Genomic DNA, 20,744 nt, shown 5'->3' with positions numbered 1-20,744 from the left:
ATCCCAAACCACAGCTCCAAAATGTAGCAGCTGAACTGCACACCACAAGCAACCAAAGCCATACCAGTGAGTTTTCTGCAGACACACTTGGAAAGATCTACCTCCTCCATTCACCCCACGTGGCTGTAACTCAGAAACCCTACAAAGCTCTGCTTAAACTGAACCCAGTAACACCAGGCTGCAGCCTGACCCTCTCACTTACTGTGCTGTCATCCTGGCCACGGACTCCAGGTAGCAGCAGCCTGCAGCAGTGAAGTTATCCCGGTATCTGCCCATCCCTATGGCTTCCAGCCACTCTCCCACGGAGCTGAATGACGGGAAAGCTGTGAAGGAGCGCTCAGTGAGGGGCACAGTGCTGCGGGACCTGCGGGCAGAAGGGAGGTAAGGAGCAGTGGGGACTACGGTAGGGGCCCAGCCCCATAGGAACAGGCAGGCACCTGGTGCATGGAGGCGGCTCTGGGCTCTGCAGCATCTTGCTGAGGACATCATGAATATGGGAGAATTTGGGGCGCTGGCTACGCTCCTTCTGCCAGCAGTCCAGCATCAGTTGGTGCAGTGGTGGCTGGCAGTGAGCTGGGGCAGGCAGGCGGAAGCCATCCTCCACTGCCTTCATCACCTGCACAAAGAGGCAGAGAGGTGAGGGGATGGTGAATACAGACTGCACCAAACACTGTGAGCCACCGTGAAGGCAAACTGCCCACTGACCCTACAGTGACATCAGGGCACTCACATCCTGGTGGGACATGTCCCAGTAGGGTCTCTCACCGTAGGACATCACCTCCCACATAACGATGCCAAAGCTCCACACGTCACTGGCTGGGCTGAAGTGGTGGTACTGGATGGCTTCGGGGGCTGACCACAGCACCAGGCTCTTCCCATGCTGCCAGGCAGAAAAAGGGGGTAAATAAGGTTGTCACATAGGACAGGGCATGACATAGTGATGCCCGTGGCCATCCTGTGCATCCTCTACCCCTACATACAACATGCAGCTCTAATACTGACAACTCGTGCCTCCATTTATTTTAAAGTGGTCGTGCAATGGTATGCTGCATGGGAAGGCGAGTCCTGAAATATTAATGGCAGGGAGAATGGCCCTAGGAAGAGCTGATGGCATTTTATACATTAATATTTAATGAAAGCCATCTCAGAGCTGCACAAACACACAGTTCCTCCACCCCGGCTGCTCTCCTGTAATTAGCAACCCTGTCCTCCACCTCTGCACAACCCTCTGGATGCACCAGGGGAAGCAGGTGACAGACACCACAGCTAATTGTAATTAGCAGCATTGAGACCTCAACCCCCAAGCTACCAGCTGGGCTCCCCGTGCCATTAAAAGGCTTCTCCTGAGCTCCACGTGTTGCCCAGTGCTCGGTCCCATTTCCCCACGTTCTCTCTGGGATGGGGATGCTTTCCCCAATGTCTCCTTAGACCTCATGATAAAGGCTGAAAAAACTACTTCTCTAAGACTCTCATTGCTATCAGCCAGCTCAGAGCTGGCAGCAAATTGCAGCTCCTGACAGAAGGTGGGCTGAACCCCACACCCAGGTCTATCTCTCCCTGGGACAGCAGTGCCCAGCATTGGGACACAGCACTGCAGCCACACACACCTTGGCACTGCCTGCACACTCCCTGCAAACAATAAGGGCTCAGCTGAGTGCACAATCAGGGCTTTTTAAAACCCTCTGTGCCTGGTTAATGGGATGCACTAGTAGGTTCAGCTGCGACAGGGTGAGCTGATGAGGTGTGAGCACAAAGCAAGCAGGACTTACTTTCTTAATTGAAAACAATGAACTTCATTATGAATGACAAATTAGATCTAATGAAGCCCAAGGCTGCTCGCCATGCAGATCCTCAGCCAAACACATTCCATGTCCAAATCCCATTGTGAAAGACATCTTACCATGGTGGAGAAGATGGTCTCCATCTTATCTTCCTGCAGCCGTCTGAAGCCTGTGATTTTGCAAGCCAGGCTGCTGTTCACCAGGACTTTGTGGGCAGCCAGATTTTTATGTATGTAACCCATCTCTGCCAGGTACTTCATGCCAGCAGCGATCCCCTGCAACATGCTGAGGAGCTGGCTGGCTGTGAGCTGGCCCTCGTGTTTCTGCAAATAAAAGCAAAAAGGAGGCAAGAAAAAAAGAGAGGAAGAGGAAAAGCTGGAGCTGAGCTATGCCTGCTGAAGCTGGAGCAGGTGATGGAGCCCAGCAGTTATCACAGCACTCACCCTAAGGAAAGAGTCCAGCACTCCGTTCCCCATGTACTCCATCACTATCATCATGGTGTTCCCTGCACAGATAGAAAAGGAGAGCCAAATGAATGCTGCTGCAGGGGGAATGGAAACGCAGAGCACAACTCCCAACCCCCCAAGCCTCCCCCACCTGCAAATAAAGGTTGTATGATAGATTTTCCACATGGGATTTTTGGTTATTAACTCCACCAGTGAGGTGATGTATGCGACCAATACAGATAGGTGAGTGAAGCTTGCTGATGGAAAGCAACAGTGCTTTGGCACTGCTGAACTAGGACTTGTGCAGCATCACTGAAGGAGGAGCTCACACTGGAAGGTGCTTCACAGCAAAGATGTGATTTTCTCATTCTGAATTATCATAACCAAGAGATACACAAAGCTCCAGCACAGCAATGGGCTTCCTGCACCCCAACAGCATGGCTACAGAATAAGCCCTGCCAGCATTAATGAAACTCAAAGGGAAGAGCTGGCTAAAAGGGCTGGAAACACAACTGCCAAGAGGAAATTCTCATTAGCTGAAGGGTTTGTTCTCATTTCTCCAGCTATTCTGGAAAGTATGATAGAAAGTCAAGCATTTTCTTTAAAGATTGTGACACAGGCACAGACTCACATATCACAGGCTTATCCAAGAGCAGGACGAGATGCTCCTGTGGAGTCTGTGCCTCTTGACAAGATGACATCATTTCAAATAAATATGTTACTTACAGAATTACACAAAAGCAGCCAGTTCAGCCCCAGACTCAGGGCAGAGATACTTCTTCACGTAGTGAAGGGCTCCTTCAAGTCACCACATGTGCTCACATGCCTTTAGATTTACACCAATACCCACTTAACACAGCACTGCAGAGCAGCTCAGTACACAGTCCCATGAGGGCTGGGAGCAGTTGGCCTCATCTGTTTCACCAACACCACCTCCCTCCAATTTGCTTTTATTAAAAGCACTCTGTTGTGCTGCTAAGCCAATCCTACTCCTCGGATTTATTAATCTAGCTGTAAGTGTTTTATTAATCATCAGAGTGCTAAAATAACTAACGCTTGATTTCCAGAGAACAACAGCATCGTGCTCACAGCACCAGGGCATCACTCTGCAAAGCATCAGCTTTAGCACACTGCCCAAAATCTGAGGTGCATCACCAACATCAGCATCCTTGCACTTTGTCAGAGGGCAATCAGGCTTCCATTGCCCCCCTGATACAACAGTGCTGCTGTGAAAGGTTCCACCACCACCCCACGCAGCCCCTTTACCTCTGGTGATGACCCCCTCCAGCCGGATGACGTTGGCATGGTCAAACTGGCCCATGGTACAAGCCTTGGCCAGGAAGCAGCGCTGCTGCTTGGCAGAACAGCCAGCCCGCAGTGTCTGAATGGCCACTGGCAGCTCTCGCTTGCTTGGCAGCTTCAGCCAACCTCGACAGATCTCACCAAACTCTCCTGTAAGGCACAAAGAGAGGGTAAGCAGGATCCCCACTGGGACATCCCCACGCTCCCAGAGGGCCCCTTGCTATAGCTTGCACATCGCTGCACCAGACCTCTGTTATTTGCTGACTGTGAAGGAAGGAGCAGCGCTGCAAAAGGGCAATGCTGTCACAGCGTGCTCTAAGGACAGTCTACAACACCCACTGCAAAACAGGCAGCAGTTCTGAAGGATTTCCCTGCAGGAGTTGCCTCTTTTGTTTCAGTTACACACAGTGCAGCTCTCCAGCACAAGCCAGGAGTCTCACTGTGTACACAAAACAGACCTTCCCATCATTAACAAGAGGATTTGCCAGACCTCAACCATGCATGGAGCCCCTGCCTGGACACAGCTTTACCCCCACCGTCCTCTGTGCTGCCTTCCCTGACCCAACATCAGTTCTGCATCATCATATCACACTAAAACACAAACACAACGCCTCTTCTTTCTCAGTCTCCAAGCTTTGTTCTCTGCTCAAGGGCATATTGGACATTTCTCCATGAGAAGATCAACCCTCAGCCACCACACTCAAGCTCTCTTGGTCCATCCCCTTCTGTTTCCAAGCACAGCTCTGCTTTGCACAGCAGGACCTGAAGCATCCGAGCAGCACCTGGGGCTGAGCACCCTGCTCCTCACAGCCACGTGCTCAGTAACAGGAGCAACACAACTCATAGCAAAAGGCCAATATTGGCTTTACAGCAAAAAAAAAGGCATAGGTCTCAACAGCTTTATTGATCTGAAAGCCAGGTGCTTGTTAGGTCAGCAGCGAGACTAATGCACTCTTAAATTCTCTATATTTAAACATCTCCAAGACTAATTTCTTTCATCATCTCTCCAACACTGACCTGCTTCTGGGTCTGCAGGTCCAGCAGCACCCCAGTTACTTCTCCCACCCCATCCACCACTACCAGAGGGCAACCCCCCCACCTCACCCCTCACCCTCCCCACCAGCTCTTCTTCTTTCTACAGCTGAATTTATCTTTAGGAAAACAAAATGACAAAGAATAATCGTGTTTCCCGTGTTCTGGTGCACATTAGTGGTTAAAGCTCTAGGGCCCAGCGTGTGGATTTTAATTTGCTTTTAAGTTTTAGGCGCTGAGGTTGATGAAAATCAATAAATCATTAAGTTCACATATTTATAAATAGCTCCTGTGCTGCTGTCAGCCTGCCCAGATGCAGATCGCTGCTGATGCCTCTGGTGCACGCCTCACTCTGTTGGCTGTGCACATTGCCATGGTAAAACAAAGCAGAAGGGTAAATCCAACTGCAGGACAATGTGCCAACCCCATGCCCAGAGCTGTAAGAAGGGATGATGGGGAGATGGGGATAGAGAGTGAGGAGCTGCCCAGGGCAGCATTGGCAGGCAGTGGCTGAGCAGGGGATGATGCACACAGACAGTGCTGGAGGTCATGGGGGAAACCTGCCTGTCCCGATGATCCTCTCAATTTTAATACTGGCGTTATCCAGCTCTTTGGCAAAGAGGTGCACAGCCTGCATGGGATCTTCACAAGTGTCTGGGTCAATGTATGTCCTCCTGGTCGGTATTTTAACTGCAGTAAAAGAGGCAAATTCACAGTGGCTCACAAAACAGAATGACACCGTGCTCCCCTGGCTCTGCTCAGAACCACCCCCACAGGCAGCATCAACTTATCATCCACTTACAGTGGAAGTAGAGCTCCTCATCTCCATCCTGGCTGGCCTTGCTATATCCACATTGCCTGCAATGAGAATTAGGATACGTGTCATTGCCTCCCATAGGGCACAAAAGCCAACGGAGCTCAGTGCCCATGCTTAGAGCCACTCTATGAATCTGTGGTTCAAGGAATAACTTTGGACAGCCTCCACAACCTTCTCACCTCCTCCAGACCATCATGCCGACCACCATGGACACCAGCACCGTCAGCCCTGCGATGGCCACCACTATGATGATAAGGACAGGATTCTGCTCATTTGAGGCCACTGTCACTGTCAGGAGGGAAGCAGAACCATCACCATCATGCTTGGGGCACATCCCATGACCCACACCTCTCCATGCCAAGCTGTGTCCTCCAGCAAGGCTGGGAATGACCCACCTGCAATGCCAGCCTGCTTCTCCCCATCTTCAATTCACACTCTGGGTTAGTCTGTGACACCACTTAACCCTGAGCAAAGGATCCAGCTTATTGGGGGGGAGGGGATGATTTAAAATTGATGACTAAGCCACTGTTTTCCATTCATCCTTCCCCCTTCCTGCTTTTGCAAGCAGGGGTATTAGAAAGCTACACTCTATATAAAATTTTCATTGGCTTCAATTCATTCCAAAAATGTCTTCTGTGTGGTAAATGGATGCAATTTAAAGCCCTGTTAAACACAATCTGTGCGAGTCGTACTGAGCCAGCCATCTCAGGGCTTTCATTTCCAGCCAGGGTGGGTTATTAAACTGAAACCCTACCATCTCTCCAAGCCCTCTTTTAGTCAGTGAAATAAGATGCTTCTGGACTATAGTTATGAATGGAAACTGTGAAAAGTAAAACCCAGCAAATAACACTGATGCTGGCTGACTCGATCCAGCCACAGGATGAAGAAGTGCCTGAGAGTCATGGGGCAGCAGGTGGAGGCAGCTGCCCCATGTGTTGGGCAGGCACCCAGGGTCTGAGCTGTCTCTGAGCTGTTCCTGACCCCTGAGACAGCTGTCCCTATGGATCATTGTCCCCTCTGCCACTACACCATGCTCCCTTCCAGTGCCTTAAAAATAAGCCTGGAAGAGGCTGCCCAGAGAGACTGTGGATGCCCTGTCCCTAGAGGTGTTCAAGGCCATATTGGATGGGCATCTGGGCAGCCCGGTCCAGTATTAAATGTGGAAGTTGGCAGCCCTGCATGCAGCAGGGGGTTGGAGCTTCGTAATCCTTGTGGTCCCTTCCAACCCAAGCCACTCCATGATTCTAAAGTCCTGGAAAGAACCTGCTCTGAGATACAGCCTTCACATGCAAGACTCACACTCAGCCAATGTCTCCACTTCAATGCTGGGGCTGTAGTTGCCGTAGTCCTGCGAGGAAGATGTTCGGATTTGGAAAATATAGAGGGTGCCAGGCTTCAGGTTATTGACTGTCACAGTTGTTGAGGTGGTTTTCACAGTTGAGTAACTTCGATCTCTTTGATCCTGTGAAATAAAGAGTTGCTTGAAGTCAAAAGGGACCAATGGCTGCACCACAGAGTCCCACCATCACAGCTGTGTCTCCACCCTCCCACCAGCTCAACCCTACAAACACATGGCCTTCAAGAAAGGAAACACTTACCCGATCTTGTGGTCATGGGTCACATGAAATGGCAGCCAGAACAAGACAATGAAGACAAGCAGAGGGCAGAGTGATGGGGAAGACCCCAGAGTGGCTCCTCAGGATTCTATCCACCTGACCAACAACCTACAGATACCTCTATGTGACAAAGGGAGGTGGCATCAAGCACAGCACCCACAGCTCAGCGTGCATTCAGGTCTGTGGATGTCACCAGCAAAAGGATTTGCTGTTGGATGCACTCCTCCCCTTAAATCTCCATAGGTAAAGTATGGCTTTAAAAGTGCAGATTAGGAACCAAGTTGATTTTCCTGTCAGCATCAAGAGCCTCATTCCAGTGAGTAATTGCTAAACTGTAGTTTAAATTCTCCACCCAAGCAGGATGTCTCCTCGTTGCACGTACCCTGAGTATCTTGTTGCTGCAGCCCATTTGCAAAGGAATTACCGTATTACTCTCAGCATTCGCCCTCCCCCACAGTTTCCTCCTTTCAAATCTATCAGATGCTGAAAATCACATTAATATGAATCAGCTTCAAGGTAGCTTGTTTCTAAATACAGAATGCCAACGTGTCACCTGCACAGTTTGCTTGACATGCAATCAGTTTCATAACGAGCCTGAGCACACGCAGATAAGGTAATTTGCGGAACTGTGTCATAAAATGCATTTATTTTGATTTAGAGCTTTGTCTCTGCTCTCTGCCCACTGGTATCTCTTCTAAAATTCACATCCTGCTGTGTCTGTCAAATCACAGCTATTTTTTGAATTAAGAGGCTGTCACAGAAATGTTTGCTGGTGGGTCCTCCAGTGTGTGAGGCCACTCACAGCTCACTGAAGTCTGGGGCTGGTAGCACTTGGTCCTATAGCAAAGACCACTGGTCTAAAACTTCCCAAAAGAACAGGCTATGAATGTAGGTGTCACCTCATCACAGCTCAGGAAGCATTACATGGTTTACAGTTCCTGTCTGGCTGGGTGATGGCAAGCACCCAAACCTCAGATTTCTACTATTCTTGAAAAAAAAATTCATCTAAAGAATGAATGAATGGAAATTACTGGCTTTACTCTTCCTCCCAGGGAGATGTCAACGTTAGGACTGGAAGAAATCTCGCTGAACAGATGGGAACAGAAAAAAATAAACACCCAAACCCTAATTAAAATAAATCCTCCAAACAACCCAAATTTCCCAAAACTTACATAAGCAGATTTCATAAGGCTGGTGGAGAGGAATAGCCTTTACCAGCACCCACTGGAAGCCCTTCTGCCACTCTCAGGTGCCAATAAAACCCTCACTGAGCCACTGTGTATTCACATCCCTTATTTTCCACTACGGAGCCATGGGGTGATGAGGAACAGAGCCTCATATGTGCTAGTTCCATCCCCAGAGCCATACCTTCTCGTAGTACTTGACCTCGTATTCGGTGCTGTTGGTTGGGAATCCTGGCTCCTGCCATGACAAGGAGATGCTCTTCTGCTCCACTTTATCAGTGCGGATGTCGGTGACAGGAGTTGGCACTGGAAGGGTAGAAGGGAAAGCAGGGGGTGATGGCTGAGGCAAAGCATCTCTCTAAGCCCCCAGCAGCCACCCCACAGCAGAGCCTGCCCATCTGGGGACCCTGCCAGCAAGCCTGGGGCACTGCAGTTACACACAGCCACATTAATAGCTAAGAGAGCGTGAGTTAGAGGGGATTTTACCACTGTCCTCACATTCGTGGTCACTCTGTTTCTGCTTTTGTCCTCTGATGCCAAAGTAAAAGCTTTTAATAATCTGAATGGCTGAAGAGCATTCATCTTGTGCTGTTTGTGGTTTCCTCTCTTTGAATCAGGACTGAAACAGGACAAACTCCAAGCTGGTGATCATCCAAAATACAACTGCTTTGTGATCTGGTCAGCTAGCAAGGCTCTGTCCTAAAAGAAGCAAAAAGCCCTGATCGCACCCTTTGCCACAGGGGTCAGGTGTTCCACACCTGCTGCTAATGGCACATGGGAGTTGCAGGACACATTGAGCCCCCCAGTGCTGTTTTCACCATGCCCAGAACAGCTGCAGTTCATTTGAATGCCCAGACTAACAAATGCACTGCAGGTGCTCCAGCTGCATCACAGGAGCTCACCAAGAAAGCAATGCTCCCCTTGAGCCAGGAGCAGCACTGCTGCGATGCTCAGCCCACAGGCAGCACCCATCACTCGCTGGGCAGAAGCAGGGAGGAGGTGGGAGATGCTATGCCAGCAGTAGCTCTGATGCTCTTTAAGACAGATAAGAAATATTTGAGTTGGGAAAATAGAATGTGAAAAATGCTTCTGCTGGATCATTTTGGATTGATCAGAAAGCCCAACTTCCCCAGACCAAGGAATACAGCATAGCAAAGGGTCTGCAGTGACCAATTCAACACCTGCACTTGGCAGCACAGGGAAAGCTGTGCAGGGAATTGGCTGTTCCCAGCCCGTGCTGCTCCTCCATCAAACCAGGACAGGCACTGAGCCCTGACTGCTCCACCAGGACTCCTGCAGAGAGGAACAAGTCCCTGGAAAGTAAACTTAAGTATCTGTGAAATTCTGTATTTATGACTTAGCTCATTAATCTCCACTGCAGAAAAACGTCCTGCTGATGTTTTATTCATGATGATTTGCTCCTTGATTCCAAGTCCTCTCAGCTTCTTCTGAGAGCAAGACGATGCAGAATACAGCTGGGCACTCCGAGGGCATCAGGCTCAGCCCCTGCCCACACCACAGTGCCTAAATGTGGGTTCACATTTTAAAGAATAACCCTCTGAATCCACACACACTGACCCCAGAGCTGACCTTTAAGGGCATATGGAATTGTTCATGAGTAAAGGAGGAGCACAAAGCAAGACAAGAAGGTTGGCAGCAGCCCTGCCAGTGCATGCTCCCAAAGCCAGCCTGGGTTTTGCTCCTGTAAATGGAGCTAAGCGCTCCTTGCTGTGTTATATGATTCCCATCAATAAGATATCACACAGATGTCTCCCTGCATCTCCGAATACAGCAAACAGGCTGAGAAAACACGAACAAGCTCTCCTGACTGTTAACAAAGCCATCAGGAGAAATCATGCCCGCTGAGTGCCTCGCTGGAGAGCAGCACACATAGAGCATGCCAGCAAAGCGAGCACCAGCCTTCACCATGCTTAAAAGGGATTAAAGGAAATCACACAGACTATAAAGCATTTCACACTGTGGGAAAAGAAGAAGAAGAAAAAAGGAACACAGCTATGTCTCCCATCAATATTTTAAGCTTCCTTAACGTCGTCTCTATTTTGAAAAAGCAAACTTTAAATTATTCAGTGCTCTGCCTGGTTTTATAACTCCACTTCATTGCACGTGGGTGAGCTCCTCTCTATTAACTAGTGGGGCAGCAATGATGGCACAAAGGCGCTGTGCCCTGAGCAGCCCTGGTTGTCCAAGCATCCAGAAGGGAGAAGGATGCTTTAAGGACAGATGGACTATGGGTTTGCAGCCCATTGACTGATCTTAGCACTAAAAAATGAGCTTGAATTCCTCGGTTTAAGCATCCATTCCGTACCAATTACACAGTAATTCAGCATCACTCCCTGCGAGCAGATTGGGCTCAGGAGATGAGTGCTGCCAAACCCACAGCTGCAGCACAGGTGAAGGTGATGCCCAGAGTCAGAGCCAGTGAGGAGAGATGGAGTCAGAGCACAGCAGTGGGAGATATCTACCTGGGCAGAGCTCGAGGCACAGAGAGATGCTACAGCTGATGGGGAGCAGCTCTGCTGCAAGCCACTTCTCTCCTCCACTCCACAGTGCAATCATTCACCCCAGGGCCCTGATTAGCACAATCAGCTGCTGTGATAGAGCCAAGGCAAAGCCCAACCGACTGCAGGGTCACTCAGCAGAGCAGAAGCAGCAATTTGCACCTGTTAATTCCTGTGAACTGGCAGCAAAGAGCTGCTGGCTGCACCATGAGCTGCAGATCCAGCATCTGAGGTGCCTGGGCAGCTCAAGCACATGGTGAAGCACAGAGAATCTAAGGGAGCAGAGAGCTTCCAAAGCAGCCCATACTAAAGCTGCTGCATGGCTCCAATGCCACCACTGCAAGCAGCAAAGTGGGGGAAAGCCAAGGGAGCAGCAGCAATGTGCACACAGAGCAGCTGCTTCAAAGCACCTCATTCAGCAAAAAGCACTTCCCAGCCTCAGAGAGCAGAATGCATTCCAGCACCGGCTGCATTATTAATCTGCAACAGATTTAAAAGCCCTTTAAGACAGGAGCTGATCCCTGCCGGGAATATAAATGTCATTGTCCCACACTGTACATTTACATAGCTGATGCTGATCTGCTCCTGCAGGTAAACAGCTCCGTTCACTCCTCAAACACTTTTGTTTAGTCTCATGCTGGGGCCAGATTAGAAAAAAACACGGTATTAATTTTGCCCCCTGCAGACTAAACAGCATCTTCTCTTTTTCCCTCACAAACACAATGAGCAACTGTTAATTCCCTCTTGTGAATGCTGAAGGGGAAGGATAGTGTGAAAGATGTACTTAGAGCTATATTTAGAGGAGCTGGAATCTGACAGCTAAATAGGGTCTTGTTTCTTTGTTTAATTTTGCCTCTGAATCTGCATATCTCCAGCCAGAGCTTTCCTGATGCTGCCAAAGACATCCCCAAGACCATCATATCGCAGCCACGAAAGGAGCTGCCTCTGCTCCAGGCATCCCTGAGGCCTCACTCTCTGCTTATCTCTGGCCCCACTCAGCACTTGGGTGATGGATTTGAACAAAGGAGCCCCGGGACATGGGGAGCAGCTCCAGCCCATGCAGGGACACCTTCAGAAACAAAACACTCGAGGGTTTCAAGCAGCTTCCTGAACCTCAGCTGTTCAGCTAAATCTGTGCCACCATCTGCATCCGGAGGCTTGACAGCTCGACAAAAGACATTGATTTTGAGCAGATTACAAGATTAATTATGCCATATTCTTTATGCATACTTCAATTCCTTCAAGAGTATACAGTGTGGAGTAAGGGGGTGAGACTCCCACTTAGCCAGATGAAAACTTACATTGAACAGACTTAAGATTTGGCACAGGCTGGCACCACAGACTTGTTGCTGTGTTCCCTATGGAGCACAGGGACCTCCTGCCTCAGGCTCTGCCCCACCACCCACATAGGAACCTCAGCAGCAACCTCTCATTATCAGATATCATTAAACTCCCACCCTCCCCAGCACATGTGCCACTGGCTCAGGACTAACCTGAGCTCTAGAATGGCTCTTTTCAGCACTAAATTCCTCCTTGAATGGCCACTGCCCTAATGAGGAGTGACACCTCTGCTGAGGGTGGTCTGTGGCACAGCATCCACTGAGCTGATCCACAGAAATTAGGATAGGAAAGAGAGCACCAACACAGGCAAAACCATTTGATCAAGTGGTGGGGAAATTATTCATAACAAGATCAAAGTTTAATCCCTTCAGATGAAATTGTTGGCCAATTCCTGCCAAGAGGTACACGAGGATCATCTGTCTCCATTAACCGTGGCTTGGCAAAGGGCTTTTATACAAATTAATAACATAGCCACAAAGGAGCAGACAAGGACACAACAAGGCAGTGCTGAACGGCCAACAGCTGAGCATAGAATGGCCCCAGGACAAGGAACAGCAGCTTCCTCTCGTGCTAAGGGAACTCAAACTCAAAGCAGAGCTGCTGTAGTGGGTCCAGAGGAGACCATGAGGATGCACAGAGTGTCAAGAGTTGTGAAGCCCCATCCCTGGAGGCACCTGTAATGGGATGGTGATAACAGGGTGGCAAAGTCTTTGGCTACAGCGAATGAGAACAAGCCCAAATGCAGCAGCCACAGATACAGAAATGAAAGAAAAGAGCTGCTTACCTTTGGAAGACCTCAAGCAGGCAGGGATCTCCAACAAGAGACACCCTCACCTCCACTGCCAACCCTTAAATGAGGTCTCCCAGTCACTCAGGTACATTGCATGCACCTGAGCTCCCCTGGGCTGGCTCAGCCTTCCCACCAGGTGCTCCATCACTGTTTCAGGTCGTGACTTAGCATTTCAACTACAGTGCTCAAGGCCACAGATGGGACCCTGAGGGGGCAGCCAGCCCAGGACAGCACTTGGAACTAGATAGCCTTTATGGTCCCTTCCAATACAAGCCATTCTGTGAATGCATTCTATGATTCTATTCTATGATAAAGTAGATGCTTACAGACAAAAATGTTTCTGTGGACCAGCACAGAAAAGAGATAAAATAATTTTTGCTTCCAAAGGATGACCAATATTTGAAGAGTCCTTTTATAAGTGGCTTCAATAAGTACATCCCTTTGAATATGCTTTCCATGAGCTGCAAACACAACCTATAGCTGCTCAAAGGACTCCCAGCCCAGGTTGTCCCCAGCCACTGAGTGGCTTTGGGATCAAGGAGAGCAGCAGGTGCCACAAATGAGCAAGGAACCCAGAGCACACATCACATCCCCACCCCACCTGTACCTGCGAGCCCAGTGGAGACGTTGACCTCAGCATAGGGCTGTCCTGCCAGCGGGCTGCCAGCCGAGACGCCATTGAGGGCCACCACGCGGATGGTGTAGTTGGCATGGGGCAGGAGGTTGATCAGCGTGACAGTGCGCTCCACCAGTCCCGTCTGCTGTGGCACGAAGCCCACACCATTGCCACACTGCTCACAGCCACCCCGTGGCGCCGGGCATCGACTGCACCATAAGCTGTAGGTCAGATCATTGCGGCCACCCGCATCGGCAGGAGCACTCCAGCGTAGCACCAAGGAGGAACGACGCAGGCTGTACACCAGGTCCCTTGGGGCAGATGGTGGGCCTAGGAGGAGAAGGGTAGCCATGTGCCTGAGGTTGCTCAGGGCTCCCATTGGTAGGGCTTGGGGATGTTGGTAGGGATGGAGGTGGTGGCGGAACAAGGGCTGTGCTCAGGCAGCAGCCCCATGGCAGCTCATAGGATGGGAATGCAGGACATGCAGGTACTTCTACCCCATCCATCACTGAAGGAGCTGAGGTCCAATCCAATTAACTAGAGGCCAACTAATTAAAATCTGCAAACTACATTGAACAACTAACTGCCACCAGTGAGTGCCTGCATGCATGACCGCATATGGATATACTGAACTTCACACCCCCATGGAACAAGGAGAGCCCATCTCCTTCCCCAGGCCCAGCCCTCTTTGGTGCTAGAAAGCTGCTGTTCCAATGAGACATACGCGTGCAGGAGGCAGACAGAGGGTCCGACGAGGACCTGGAGTAGTTCTTCTGGCAGGAGCAGAAGGTGGAGGCTTCCTCATGCGTGAAGCTGTGCTCAGGGCAAGGAGAGCAGAGAGGGAGGCGGAGGGAGAGCTTGTAAAATCCTGGAAGGCATGCTGGAAAGAGAGAAAGGGAGTTATTGAAAGAACAGCACAAGCTGAACAGGGCCATAGCTGGTGATTGCAGAATCCTGCTCCCTCGGCATCCTTTGCCTGCTGCTGGCCAGAGGACATCACCCTCCAAGCTCATTGCTGGGATCCTGGCACCAAGAGAGATTTCCATTTGATCTGACCTAGAATGGACAAGCTGTCGCTTGGTGCAGGCCCCCAGGGCTGCAGGACCCTTTCAGTGGGCTATAGAGGCACTGAAAGAATGATGGCTGTTGGCAGGACATCAGCCGGAGTGATGCTGGAAGCTACAGAGGGATTTGGAGGAAGAGGTGGCTGCAGAAAGATGTGGGATACAGAAAACACGCAGCTTAGTGGCCAGAGCCAGGTGAGCAGAGCAAAAGGACATAGGAACCACAGCAAAACTGAGTACCAACCCGAAAAGGGCAGATTGAGAAGCTGGAGAACTCACTGGCCACCAGAGCTTCCTGCACTAAGCTGAGCACAAGGCTGTGTGCTGGCAGCCATGGTGCCATCACTGCAGATTGACAGCAGTCACCGCAGGCAGTGGGGTATGTACTGAAGTCAAACAGCAGCAGCAGCAATTTGCTTTTACAGGCCACACACAGGCTGCCTTTACCCTTTGGAAAGCATCTTTGATATTCAAACAAGAAAGTGGTTCATCCTCTGGTCGAGGAATTGCTTGATCCTGACCAGAGTCAGCACAGTGTACAAACTTACCCCCCCCAGCAGGACACCTAGGAGCTACTTCTGCATGAAAGACACATTACTTCACACACAAAACAACAAAAACCAGGCTGTAAAACCCCACAGAGCAGTTCGCAACAGCTTCACTTTGGCCCTCAAACAACATCTGAAAAAGGAGCAGCCTGCAAACAAATGCATTCCGCTCAGCTTCGCCTTCTTGATGTGGGGCTGCTGCCCCTCCATCAGCTCCCTGAGCTTGCAGCCTTGTGAAGTCCCCACACAAGCAGCTCCCTGAGCGCAGCCCCCTCTCTCATCACTTTTAAGGAGTTGGCTGCTGAGACTGTTCCTTTTAATGAAGATTATTCCAGTGCATTCCGGTTCATTAGTTTTTTGTATGACACAAAACTGGCAGCTCTGGCTGTGATCTGAGGACAAAGCACCAGGCAAGGCACCGGGGCAGAGAAAACTTGCATGGGATGCTGAAAATGGGTGAGTGTTTAAAGGGGGCATTAAATAAATCCATCTTTGCTGTGGTTGTGGGTAGGTGGGATGGTTTTGTCCTGGCACATGGACAGCCAGGCAGAGCAGCAGCACAGGGAGATTTCTGCTTTTTATGTCATAGAAGCAGCCTTTCATGAGTCACCTGAAAGCTTTGCTCCTTTTAACACAGTGCAAGCAGATAGAAAAAGCAAGCACACGCAAAGCAAGTCTACTGTTACATCGATACATGTGGCAATGCATCCAGCTTGCATTTCCCTTAGTACTGCCTGTAGTGCAGGGCAGCAGGACTGCCATTGGCACCCAGTGCTTGTAGGCACACCCTGAGCTCCTATGGGCTCCTCTCCTGTTCAGCCACCCCAGCCCAGTGCACATCCTGCTCTGCAGGGGGAAGCTTCTCATTATGGCATCAAAGCCCCAACGCTGGCACCAGGTTCCTGCTCGTAGCCTCTGTCAGGCAGAACAGAAAAATCAATCTTGTTTACAAACTTGATGGGACTCGAGCAGTAAAACTAGGGAATATACTGCTGTCATCCCCCGGAGCTAAAGGCGAGCCCAACAGTCACATAAATTTGACATCTCATGGTAGGAAATTGAGCGTTTTCAATTAGAAGCATCTTTCAGGCGTTTCCTCCCCGTTTCTAATAGCCAGGAGAAGGAAGTTGACAAAACAACATTTAGACGTTGCCTAATTCTTCACTGAAATCACAGCCAATAACAGCAGTGCTGCGGCCTCCTTGTTTTCTACATGTTGGGACAGCTTTAATTCCCCTTCCTCAGCAGCATCCACCTTGCAGCACCACAATGCTGCCACTGCTCCTCCTGCTGCAGCCCAGGGGCTGCAGAAGCCTCTCTGTCACCAACAGAGATCTCAGCATTCCCCAGGCAGTACCAAGCTGGACATTGAGGTTTCACCTTAAAAAATAGCAAGGGATCCCTGGCTGAAACCTTGATTTATCAGCAGCAGAGCACCAACATCCGAGCAGCTTTATCTTGTTAATTGATGAGCAGTGATTAGAGGCGACTCGCTAAGTGCACCGAGCAGGACAACTGACTGCAGCTCTGCAGCTTTGGAGTTGATTGCATCTCTTTTCAAGTGAAGCATGGCCAGGATTTTGCATGCAGCAGTAAAATGAAGTTATTAATCACCCCGGCTCTATTTACCAGCTGGCCAGTAGCCTGTGTGATGTTGACATCCATCGCTGCAACAGCTGATTACCTCAAACAATTCACTTAACCTTTGTTTTCTTTTGGAAGCATGGAAACATTGACCACACTCAAGCAGGGAAGATGGGACGGGTGGGTTCGAACAGACAAATCCAAGTAAGGAGATGTTCCCTAACATTGCCCCAGCCACTCAGCAGGGCCTGAGGAATCCAAAAATCCATTTCCTGCAGCTTATCGGTGCCTAATTAAACAGAGCTCATCATTTTGCAGAGAGGATGGGGCTGAGACCTCAGCAAATACTGAAGCTTAGCATAAAATATTGAGGGGATGAGCACAGATAGAAGATTAAATACGAGGTGGAAATTGCACTGTATCACAGATTTAGGACTAAAGCTACTTAACCCACACAGCTTCCAGGTAGCATCAGTACCGAAATCAAACACCTCCACCACTAGGAAACACATGGGCACCCCTGTGCCTGTGGCTTCACCTCTCCAATCACACTGAGCTGTGCCAGACCACAAGGAAAGTTCCTTTGCACTCCAGCAGCATCTCTGTCCCCTACTTGGAAGCCTCTGCTGAGTTCTACCTTATGGTTTTCCATAAGTCTCACACCAGCTTGGTGACCCACACACCTCATGGATCACTGAGAACAAAGGGAAAACAGAGAGGACGTTGTGTGCACGAGCACTGCCGAACTTATTCATGCTGCTGAATTCCTGCAGACGGCGGAAGAGCCGAGTGCTTGCCAGCAGGAATCAATAACGCCTGCAGATTCACCCAAAACGCCTATACAGTCATTTGTAATTAACACTACAACTCGGTTGTCTTCCAAAATCAATTCCTTTTTTTTTTTTTTTGGTTATAAAATTGTATTTGACAAAGTCCATTCTCTTTTAATGCGCGTTAATTTTCTCTGCTGGAACTGCCAAATGGATGGGCTGTGCGTGGATCACAGTGTTGGGCTCCAGAGCCTCTCTGCATCCTCTATTCCCTGCAGACCTTCACCAGGATACACACTTAGACCATTTCCAGGAGCACCAAGAAGAAGCACATTCATCCCTATGGCTAATGCAATCTGAGGTATGAAGGAGCCCTTCTGAGCACAGCCACCAGCTCAACACATGCCCAGCCTGCACCATATCAGCCCCTGCTGCCTCACTTTCTATGTCTGCACTGTTCCCATCCCTGGGGCTGACCTCAGGCTCTCACACCATCCTCCCAGTTCCAAAGAAGAGGCACAGAGAACCTTCTCCAGGAGGGTAAAGGGACAGCAAGCAGCAGCCTGAGCTCAGCCTGCACAGAGCTGGGTTTTCTGCTCATGTAAGCACATCATTTCTCCTGTTTTTCTTTATCAGATGATCTATCTGTGTGGGCGGGTGGGATGATGCCTGCCTGCACCCTGCCTGCCCCAGGGAGCCTCTGGGCAGCAGACCTCCAAAAAGAGAACCCTAAAACCCTCATGTTTTGCCAGAAGAAGGGAATGGGGCCCCAACAGAGCAGGGCTGCTCAGCTTGGAAGAGATTCCCGAAAAGACACAGCACTGAACTCCATCCCATCACTAAAAGCATGGAGAAGAGAGCATTGTTACTTGCTATTTCACAACACACAAGGCTGCGGGTGCAGCTAATGAAATTATCAAGCAGCAGGCTTAAAGCAAACAAACAAAAATATTCTCTTCATATAGCATGTAATTAAATTAAAGCCCAGACACAGACTTCAGAGCTTCTCCTAGCTCAGACCCAGCTTCTCCAAGCGCTGCATCATTCCCCAGAGCTCTGCAATTGCTTTTTTTTCCCATCAGAAAGCTCAGCATCGTGCCAGTGCCCTGGAAGGACAGCTGCCACCAAACAAAAACAGATGAGGACAGGTAGCCCCAAACCAGACAGGGCACCTTGTGCAAAACACAGTATCAGAGTAAAGTTCCAGGAGTATATTGAGCTGGTGAAAGAGCCTTGTCAACAAATGTCCTCGGGTAATAGAGAGGCTCCTGCCTTCCCGTGCACGCTGGGTTTGCAATCTTGCCTTGTCTTATTGCAAAAGCTGTAATCAATACCTTGCAGGCAGCGAGCGATACCGTCACTGAGCCCTGCTGGGAGGAAGGGAAAGAGACCTTCTGCAATCTCTGTGCCCGTGCAGGAGGGACAAAGTCAGCAGGAGGGAGAGATCAATGCAGCACTGGATCAGGTCTCCTCTCCTCTGGGCTCAGTGCTGCACACCAGGTTGGGCATCTTAGACCATGTCAGCTCAAGGAAAACTCAAAGGCAGTTTTTCTCCTGAAAACTTCTTTTTTTAATCACCATTTTTGCAGTAATACTTTCCAACAGCCCACAGTCGTTTCCAGCATCCTTGAAACCTTCAGGACAACGCTACTCAATGATTTCAGTCCTTGCTAAATAATTGGAGAAGTACTGAAATGAAAACCTGTGTCCAGAGGGGAGATCTTTGTGCATCTCCAACAATGAGCTCTTAATAGCTGAAATTAAATTCTGTGCTTTAGTCTAGAGGAAAATTAAATACCCCAGTATATTTAGTAAGGCAGTCCTGAAATATCAAAATCCATTCAGCACCAAGAATACATTCACTTGAATTCAGTGCTACAGAACTGAGCAGAAACTCGTTGCTGTTCATGCAGGAATTTTCCTCAAGGACACTCTAATGCAGGCACATCCATAGAGCCAACTGCCACTCACTGCTGTCCCTTACAGTTCCCTAATACAGCCAGCCAATTCCTCCCATGCTCAGAGCTCCACACCTCCAGCTCACCCTGCTTAAGGCTTTGTAATGCCCCCTGAGCTGGGGGCAACGTGGGTTTCCCTTCGTATTTCAACAGCATAACCACCACGTCCATCTATAACCTTAGGCCTGACGAGAACACTGCAAGCCAACTGTGATGCTTGCAATTTTCTGAGTAGTTTGGTCTAAAATTAAGTGTCATAGAGTAATTTGTGTCTGGCTCTGCCACAATTTCCACAGCCATAATTATTTCAGACACACTATAATACAGCAATATAACATGCAATCCAGAATAATAAATATCTCCGAGCTTGATCATTACTCTAAAAAGAGACCAAAGAGAAAGCATATTTTATATGGGTGGTCTGTCTGCAGGACTTAAGGAGAGCAGCATCTACCAGAAGTCACTGCGGGTTCCCCAGGGGCTGCTGATGGGCAGATATCCAGAATTCATTCAGTGCCACATTCCCCAATGCCTTTAAAACAGCCGCTTTGCTCAGGTCAAAAAGGTGCTCCAGCCATGCAAGAGCACAATCCCCAGGAGGAAAAAGCCAATAATTCAGAGAGGAGACCCAAATCTAAAGTTCCTCACCAACAACTCCTCCAAAGGCAGCACTGATTGACTCCCTCAGCCCCTCTCAGTGTGTTGTCCTCGTTTCACACCACTAAGGCATGCCCAGCTCCAGCCAAAAAGCTGAGCATCCCCCAGGCAGCATAGGATGCTCTGAGGATGAAAGGAAAGCCTGGCTCTCGGTGCAGAGTCCCAGGAGAAAAAACAGATTTATTATGCATAATTCCCTGGCATCAGTCAGGAGATAAAATAAACTCCAGGAGTGCACACAGGTTTGTAAGCTAATGTATAAAAGATGAAACAAATCAGGAGCCCCGAGCGCTGTGCATTTGGATCCATCTTCTTTGTACTTAAATGGAAAAGCAGACCTTAGGCTCCAGGGGGTATCTTCGTAATAACCCACAGAATATTGCAACTTCTTATTTGAGGTTCTTTTAATTCCCACTCAAAGTCTTTATTTCTCAACTACGGTAGGGATACGACATTCTGATGGGGGCAGGAGCCACAGAGGAAGGGATCTTCCCTCCGCCTCCAGTCACACATAAGCACTGCACCACATCTGAGGGGGGGTTCAGAACGCATAAGCCAGCCAAGAAAAGGATGCACTGACACCACAGCTTGCAGAGAATGGCAGTGAACAGCTGAGCAGTGGCAACATTCCAGTGCACTGCCATCACAAGATGCTGCAGTGGCTCTCAGGGTCACTAACTTTGATTTTTACCTTCAGCACAGCCCCTATCTCAGCATCT

At 49.4% G+C, this 20,744-nt stretch overlaps 1 protein-coding gene across 1 annotated transcript in view; it reads right to left on the bottom strand.

Annotated features, from left to right (window-relative positions):
* EPHA10 (EPH receptor A10) overlaps window positions 1–20,744 on the bottom strand; it is a 30,309-nt gene that overhangs the window by 4,471 nt on the left and 5,094 nt on the right. The window contains exons 4-16 of the mRNA XM_015883729.2: window positions 14,169–14,324; window positions 13,436–13,774; window positions 8,363–8,484; window positions 6,678–6,840; window positions 5,558–5,666; window positions 5,364–5,419; window positions 5,126–5,251; window positions 3,494–3,679; window positions 2,225–2,286; window positions 1,901–2,104; window positions 731–880; window positions 438–616; window positions 203–364 (exon numbers count right to left, since the gene is read on the bottom strand). Of these exons, the coding sequence (XP_015739215.1) occupies window positions 203–364; window positions 438–616; window positions 731–880; window positions 1,901–2,104; window positions 2,225–2,286; window positions 3,494–3,679; window positions 5,126–5,251; window positions 5,364–5,419; window positions 5,558–5,666; window positions 6,678–6,840; window positions 8,363–8,484; window positions 13,436–13,774; window positions 14,169–14,324 (2,014 nt within the window). The remainder of the gene's footprint in view (window positions 1–202; window positions 365–437; window positions 617–730; window positions 881–1,900; window positions 2,105–2,224; window positions 2,287–3,493; window positions 3,680–5,125; window positions 5,252–5,363; window positions 5,420–5,557; window positions 5,667–6,677; window positions 6,841–8,362; window positions 8,485–13,435; window positions 13,775–14,168; window positions 14,325–20,744) is intronic.

Source organism: Coturnix japonica, chromosome 23 (genome assembly GCF_001577835.2).
Source record: "Coturnix japonica isolate 7356 chromosome 23, Coturnix japonica 2.1, whole genome shotgun sequence".
NCBI lineage: Eukaryota > Metazoa > Chordata > Aves > Galliformes > Phasianidae > Coturnix > Coturnix japonica.
Note: the sequence above shows the minus strand (reverse complement) of the source record. Positions and strands in the feature narration are given on the sequence as shown.